Source organism: Antechinus flavipes, chromosome 3 (assembly GCF_016432865.1).
Source record: "Antechinus flavipes isolate AdamAnt ecotype Samford, QLD, Australia chromosome 3, AdamAnt_v2, whole genome shotgun sequence".
In the NCBI taxonomy this organism is placed as follows: Eukaryota; Metazoa; Chordata; class Mammalia; order Dasyuromorphia; family Dasyuridae; genus Antechinus; species Antechinus flavipes.
Window position 1 is genome coordinate 629,943,583 of NC_067400.1, and position 8,466 is coordinate 629,952,048.

The 8,466-nt window shown below is 39.0% G+C and overlaps 1 protein-coding gene across 1 annotated transcript; it reads right to left on the reverse strand.

The window, feature by feature from the left end:
* Window positions 1-1,207: 1,207 nt before the first annotated feature.
* LOC127557665 (zinc finger protein 420-like) lies at window positions 1,208-8,145 on the reverse strand. Its single transcript, XM_051990974.1, has 4 exons — window positions 8,125-8,145; window positions 6,153-6,279; window positions 5,997-6,058; window positions 1,208-3,284 (listed from the first exon to the last, which is right to left on the reverse strand). Exons 1-4 carry the CDS (start codon window positions 8,143-8,145, stop codon window positions 1,686-1,688), a joined length of 1,809 nt encoding a protein of 602 aa, XP_051846934.1. The 3' UTR covers window positions 1,208-1,685.
* Window positions 8,146-8,466: the final 321 nt, after the last annotated feature.

Consider the following 8,466-nt stretch of genomic DNA (forward strand, 5'->3'; position numbering starts at 1 on the left):
TTGGAGGCTACTAAATTCCCTTTTCTTTATTAAAATTCATATGGATTTAGCCTGCCAGCAGCATAAGAAAAGCTTTGTCTCTAGAGCTGCAGGTCATCTAAATTCACATTTGGTTTTGAGACACCTTGTCATAACCCAAATATATTTTTGGGGTCCTAAACTGTCTCCTCAATATATGATGACAGATCCCCATCATATTTCACCAGTGCCCTATCCACTGCACCAACTAGCTGCCCCCATCACAACTTGACTTTTATGGAAATGTTTTGCTTAATGTCACTTGTAATTTCTTCATTGTGGGTGAGAATAAAGGAGAGAATCTAGAACTCAAAAACCTTAAAAACAAGTATAAAAAATGAGGTCTGGATGTAACAGAGGCAAAATATAAAATAAATGAATTATTTTAAGAAAAAAGAAAACAGAAGCCAAAATGCCTCCAAATTCCTAATGTAAGACATTTACAGAGAATGAAAAAGATCTAACTCAGTGTAAGTTCCATGAATCCAAAATTAAAGGGTTTCAATGATGAGAAAGATGAAGAAGAGAAAGTGAAAAATCTTTTCAAGAAAAAGGCACAGAAAATTAAATTAATCATTTAAAAAATAAGAAATGGAGGACAGCTAGGCGATGCAGTCCATAGAGTAGATAGGCAGTAGGATTTAAGTTCAAACCTGGACTCAGATATTCAACACACTTCCAAGTTGGGCAAGTCACTTAACCCCCATTTCTTTAGCCAAAAAAAAAAAAAAGAGTAGGAAAGGAGAGTCTACCTTAATTTTGAATGAATTACATTGAAAAAAAAAAAAAAAGCCATGAGAAAGATGCCAGAGATTAGAATGGAAAAGATTCATGGCATTTCCTAAATAAAAATTGCTCAAGAATATATTTGAGATAAATATATTTTGGGATTAGACAGGACCAGAATTTTGCATGGATTGCTATGGGAAGATTTGCTTTTTTTTTTTGTCATTGTCCTTTTCAGGTAGGTAAGAGATGTACAAGGATTTTTTTTCTATAAGAACATATGTTTTTAAAATAAAAGTAAAGTGTTAGGTATAATCTACAAATGTAGCTAAGAGAATTCTTGATTCAAGATCTAAATTTAAAAGATAGAGAATGTCATGAAAATAATTTTATGATTTCTTGTAATAATTTTGTAATAATATCTTCAACACTGGTGAAAATAACAGGAAACCATCAATATCTGATTTCTTTTTTAATTTTAAAATTCATACAAATGAAATCAAATGACCTTTTTAAATTTACAAAAAATAGAAAAATAAGTGAAGAAACAAATCGGCAAAGCCCTATTTTCTTTTTTGAGCTGTAATGGACCTAATAAAACATTTTTCAAGGCTTTCTCAGTCCTTCTATTGTATTGCATGGATCATTACTGTAATAATGTCTTCCTTATTACTTTAGATTAGAGAATAAGAGGAGGAACAATCCTCTGGCTCATATAGTTCTCACTGCTAAACTGTTCTATCCAAAATAGAAAAAAAAAAAAAAAAACAAACCAACAGTCATCAAAAAAAAAAGTTTCAATGAGGTGCAGATTCTGTGATGTCTAGCAAGATGGGAGCAGGATATAAAGGCCTTTCCACATTGATTACATTTAAAAGGTTTCCTCCAGTGTGAATTCTCTGATGGGCAGAAAAAATGGAATAGTTTCTAAAAACATTTCCTCATTGATTACATTTAAAAAGTTTGTCTCCAGTGTGGATTCTCTGATGTGCAACAAGACGGGCACTGCATGTGAAAGTCTTTCCACACTGAATACATTTAAAAGGCTTCTCTCCAGTGTGTATTCTCTGATGTAAAGCAAGATAGGACTTCCATGTGAAAGCCTTTCCACACTGATTACATTTAAAAGGTTTCTCTCCAGTGTGGATTCTCTGATGGGCTGCAAGACTGTCACTGCGGGTGAAAGTCTTTGCACACTGATTACATTTAAAAGGTTTCTCTCCAGTGTGGATTCTCTGATGTGTAACAAGATGGGAGCTGGACATAAAGGCCTTTCCACACTCGTTACATTTAAAAGGTTTCTCTCCAGTGTGGATTCTATGATGTCTAGCAAGATCGGAGCTGGATATAAAAGCCTTTCCACACTGATTACATTTAAAAGGTTTCTCTCCAGTGTGGATTCTCTGATGTGCAACAAGATCAGAATTGAATAGAAAGGCCTTTCCACACTGATTACATTTAAAAAGTTTCATTCCAGTGTGTATTCTCCTATGTCTAGCAAGATCGGAGCTGGATATAAAAGCCTTTTCACACTGATTACATTTAAAAGGTTTCTCTCCAGTGTGAATTCTATGATGTGTAACAAGACTGGATGAGAATCTGAAAGCCTTTTCACACTGATTACATTTAAAGGGTTTCTCTCCAGTGTGGATTCTTTGATGTGTAACAAGATGGGAGCTGGACATAAAGGCCTTTCCACATTGATTACATTTAACAAGTTTTACTCCAGTGTGGATTCTCTGATGTCTAGCAAGATCGGAGCTGGATATAAAAGCCTTTCCACACTGATTACATTTAAAAGGTTTCTCTCCAGTGTGGATTTTCTGATGTGTAACAAGACTGGATGAGAATCTGAAAGCCTTTCCACACTGATTACATTTAAAAGGTTTCTCTCCAGTTTGAATTCTCTGATGTATAACAAGACTGGACGAGAATTTGAAAACCTTTCCACACTGATTACATTTAAAAGGTTGTTCTCCAGTGTGGATTCTCTGATGTTCTGCAAGATTGGTACTCTGTGTGAAAGTCTTTCCACACTGATTACATTTAAAGGGTTTCTCTCCAGTGTGGATTCTCTGATGTGTAACAAGATTGGAGCTGGATATAAAGGCCTTTCCACACTGATTACATTTAAAAGGTTTCTCTCCAGTGTGAATTCTCTGATGTGTAACACGACTGGACGAGAATCTAAAAGCCTTTCCACACTGATTACATTTAAAAGGTTTCTCTCCAGTGTGGATTCTCTGATGCAAAGAAAGATTGGCACTCCGTACGAAAGCCTTTCCACATTGATTACATTTAAAAGGTTTCACTCCAGTGTGTATTCTCTTATGTCTAGCAAGATCGGAGCTGGATAGAAAGGCCTTTCCACACTGATGACATTTAAAAGGTTTCTCTCCAGTGTGGATTCTCTGATGTGCAGCAAGACTGGCACTCTGTGTGAAAGCCTTTCCACACTGATTACATTTGAAAGGTTTCTCTCCAGTGTGGATTCTCTGATGTGCAGCAAGACTGGCACTCTGTGTGAAAGTCTTTCCACACTGATTACATTTAAAAGGTTTCTCTCCAGTGTGGGTTTTCTCATGTTTTGCTAGACAGGAGATAGCTGCAAAAGGTTTTCTACATTGATTACTTATGTAAGGCTTTCCACACTGAAGACTTAAATTAGGATTCTCTCTAGGGTGGATTCTCTGATAGTTAAGCAAAAATGATGTATAATTGAAAGCTCTCCCACATTCAGTACATCGATGAGTCACCTCTCCAGTATGAGCCTTCTGGGGGCTAGCAAGAGGTGGATTCCAACCAAAGGCTTTCCCACACTGATCACATCCAGATCTTTTAACTCCAGGACATTGAGAAAGATATGAGAGATAAGATGAGGATACTTCCCATACATTATGTTCCTCAGGTTCTTTTCCAATATGCATTTGCTGATGAGTAAGGACATTAGAGTTCTGATTGACAGCCTTCTCATCATTATTACTTATGGAAACCATTTCTTCAGAATTACTTTTCTGATGGCCATTGACATCTGAACTGCACTTCCCAGCTATATCCCATTGATTACCTGGAACCAACGGGTGTACCTCTTCAGTGATGCCTTTCTTGTATTCACTACCTTGAAGGTAATCACTTCCTAAGGTCATTTTCTTACCGTGATTTAAAATAAAAATCCATCTGACTCTCTTTCCAATTTCACACTGTTTACAATCACTCTTTGGATATTTATCTTCTTTGAGAATAAAATCATACAATTCCTTCAAATTGAAGTCAAAGGGACCATCATCCATGAATCTTTGCAGGTCGAGTTCTTCCACAAAAATTCCCAGCTTTTTCCTCATCTCATTTACTGTGAACCCAGTTTCTACATCTGAAGAAGATAAACATATACACAAAAAGACATACACACATGTATAAACACAAATAGGAATGTAACATAAGAATCATTGCATCTTGAGACCATACCAAATATACAAAACTTCATAGGTGTACTCAGTGCAAGCAATGGCTTTTAATAATCCAAGTCATTTAAGAAGAGACAGACTGGAGGCAGCTAGGTGGTGCAGTGAATAGAGAACCAGCCCTGAAATCAGGAAGACCCGAGTAAAAATCTAGTCTCAGACACTTACACTTCCTAGCTTTGTGACCCTGGACAACTCACTTAACCCCAATTGCTTCAGGAAAAATGATAATAATAATAATAATAATAAAAATAAAGACAGATAGATAATATGTGAGACATGAATCTCAAAGTACTGGACCAATCAGAGAATTATCCTCTTCCAATGAAATATATACATTCAACAAAGGCAGGTGCCCAAGGCCAAGATGACTACCAAATACTTAATGACAGTAAATTAGAGTCTTCTTTGTGCTGGAATACTTTTTTCTAATTAGAGGGAAAACTCAGCCAATACATAGTTGAAAATTATAATACAGATAAGGAGCAGACTGTTTTCAGAGATATGTTGGATAGCACCACATTTACTCAAATGGGAAAAGAGTAAACATTGAAATGAGTTTGATGAAAATAATGGGGAAATTCAGAAGGTATTCAATGAAAAATGAAAACTCTACAAGATTTACAAGATTACAAGTACTTCAGATTACCCATCTCCAGGAAAGTGTATTTAACTCTCTTAAAAGTATAAGCAAAGGTTACAGACATGTTGTTTTATTGCCCCGGTAAATAAAGACAGATAAAGTTCATTTTTATTTGCTTCTTTTTTCCCTAAATATCTCAGCAAGTAGACCTAATAGGGTATATTAAACTCAAAGGGCATATATAATTTTGTAACTCTTTTGTCATAAATTGTTCCCCAAATTGAGTGGATCAGTTCATAATTTCAGCAACAACATAGTAGTGTCCCTAATATGATATTAAAATAATGTTTTTGATTTGCATGTCCCTAATCAATAATAACAGACTATTTTCTCATAAGGTTGTAAACAGTTTTAATTTCTTCATCAAAAACTACCTATTCCATAACCTGCTTGCATTTTTGTTTTTCTTTCCGGGTTATTTTTACTTTCTGAATCCAATTCTCCCTGTGTAACAAGAGAACTGTTTGGTTCTGCACACATATATTGTACCTAGGATATACTGTAACCTATTTAACATGTAAAGGATTGCTTGCCATTTGGGGGAGGGGGTGGAGGGAGAGAGGGGGAAAATCAGAACAGAAGTGAGTGCAAAGGATAGTGCTATAAAAAAATTACACTGGCATGGGTTCTGTCAATAAAAAGTTATTAACAACAACAAAAAAAACCAAAACACTATCTATTCCTATGCCTTTGAGTATTGAGATGTGAAATCCTCATCTGAGAAGTTTTGTCTAGAACAGAGTCCCTTCTTTTTCTCTTTCAATTCCCTGCTCCTGCCCCTCACTGTGCTAGAGGTCAAAGTTTTGGGGGCTGAGACCCCAGGCCAATGCATATGCCCCTGGAGCTTACTCTTGGCTAACTCAGCAGAGTCTGCATAGAGTGCATAGCATTTTTTGGAGTCAAATTATATTACGGTCTGGACAACTTCTGGAGTTTTATTCACTTTTGCTGCTCAAAATGAATGTGAGGCATTCATTTTTTATTTGGGGGGAGATTGTTAGGGAGCTAAGTATTTCCTGTCCTATTGTGCCATCTCACCAGAACCCTCTCCCATTCTTTTAAGCCCATTTTCATGGAAATTATCTTACAAATGTGGCAGTAAGATCAGCTACATGACTGAGGATTAATTGTGTAACTCATAAAAGTACAGTCAACACCATAATGGATGCAGACTTGGTGAGCTCAGGTGACTGAACACTCAGTCCAATTTCTGGGATACAACACAGTGTGAATTACTTTTGAGCTGTTTGGGCTCATTTTGAACTGATGAGAAACACTAAGAAAAGACAAGAAATGGTCCTTACCAAGGGACAGCAGGTTCTGGACATTCTCCAGCGTGACCTCCATGTAGAGCTCCTTCTGAGAAGGGTCCAGGAGCCCCCACTCCTCCTCAGTGAAGTCCACCACAACATCCTTGATTGTCACCAATTCCTAAACCATCAAAAGTCACTTGATTTAGTGCTGAAAGGGACTCCAGAATTCATCTAGTCCAATCCTCATCAAGATAGAGGAAGAAGTTGAAGCAGAAATGGGATTTGCCTCATACCTATCAGATGAACTAATAAGACCAAAAATGATCAGTGCTGGAAAGAATGTGGGAATACTGGGACACCAGTGCACTGATGAGGAAATGTGAAATGATCCAAGGTTTCTGCAGAGCAACTTGGAACTATGATCTTTGTAAATCTTTAGATGAAATATAGCATCACTAGGTCTTTAATATTCCAAAGAGATCCTAAAAAGAGGTAAAGGGCCTACAAGTGCAAAAATATTCATAGCAGCCTTTTCCTGGAGCCAATATTGTGGAAACTGAGGGAATTCCCATCAAGTGGGGAATGGCTGAACAAGCTGTGGTATATGACTGTAATGAAATAGTTTTGTAAAATAAGAAATGACGGACAGGCAGATTTCAGAAAGAACTACAAAACCAAATTAATGGAAAGTGAAATGAGCAGAGCCAGGAAAAGATTGTATATAGAATCAGCAACAAAGTTTGGTGATCAGCTATGAAGGACTCTGCTCTTCTCAGGAGGACAAGGATCTAAGGCAAATACAAGATTCAAGAAGGAAAAGGCTTTCCACACCCTAAATAAAGGTGGGCTCTAAAGGTGATTGAAGAATATATCTTTTAGTTACTTTATTCTTTTTTTTCTTCCCTTTTGATCTGTTTCATTTTTCACAACTCTGTTTAATAAAGAAATATGGTTTAAATAATAGCATGGATATACCTAGATCGAGTTGCCCACATTTTTATTAGGAAAGGAGGGAAAGGATGGTGAAAAATTTACAACTCCAATTCTTATAAACATGAATGTTACAATTGGTCATCACATGAAACTGCAAATAATTTAAAACAAACAAGCAAATGCATCTTTGTGTATCTGGCTCCTAACTTCTTTATACTCTCTCTGAGTCCCAACAGATCCAACCCAAAGCCCAGGTCAGGTAAGCAGAAGAGACTGTGTCTGTGACATCTGAGGAAATGTAACCCCCCCAGTCATGGAGTCTGTCACACCCTGGAGTGGATAAATAAACCACAGTTTACTCTCTGGCTGGACCCTGAGCTCCCTGATTCTGGCTTTCCCTACCAAGGACCTTGTCAATTCCCACAACAGGATCAATGAGATCATCTCTATGTGGCTCCTGTCACATGGCAGACACCACAAAACCCACCCTGGCCTTCCCACACCTTAGTCTTCCTCTCTGCCCCAGGGACGGTGGCCTCCTGGCTTATACTTAACCAGGACCCTCTGTCCCCTGTCCCTAGAAGTTTTCAATGGCTTCTCTCCTGTTTTCAATGGCCTCCTCCCTCACCTCCTGCTTCCTTCACATCTCAGCTAAATTCTCCCTTTCTGAAAACAAGTTTTTCCAGGTCCCCCAAACTGCTGACCCTTTCCTTGGAGAGTAGCTCCCATCTACACTGTCCAGCTCAGATGTGGACACAGCTCATGAGCTGTTTTCTCCCTGGGAGCTCCTTGAGGGCAGATCTGATTTTTTTCTTTACCTTCCTCAGCATCCCCAGTGGCTAGTTTCGAGCTTGGCCCAAAGAAGCCAATTTCTAAACATTTATTTACTTGATCTAAGACCTGGTAAAAGAAAGGGTCTCAGAAAGCCCTGGGGGCTGCTGGGTGCCCTGAGGGGCAGGAAATGGGCAGCGCCACGGGGGCAATTCCTGCCCTGCTGCCAGCCCTGCCAGGGAGAAGAGGGAGCTTCCTAGGCTCTCTTGAAAGTCCTCTGGGCTGAGGCTGTTAAGCTCTGGGGAGGGACTGCACTCACCTGGGAAGAGGGTCTCGACATGCCTGAGGCCATCTCTCTGTTTTCAGGCTTGGGTCCTGTGCCAGCTGGGCTGGGAGAGAAGAGGATCTCAGAGATGGAGGATGGGTCTGAGCCTTCTTGTCCCGGCCTGGAAGCTGATCCCCCCAGAATGAGACAGAGAGCTTTCAGGACTGGGACAGTCAGTGGCCCTGCCCCACCCTCGGGGGAGAGACCCCACCCTAGGAGGGAGTAGGCAGGGTCTCCTCAGAACCAGGCTGGATGAAGGAGTTTTCTGAGGAGGGGCCCAGGAATAGATAGATGGAGTAGACTCTGAAGCTGGAAGATTTGGGCGGATCACTTACT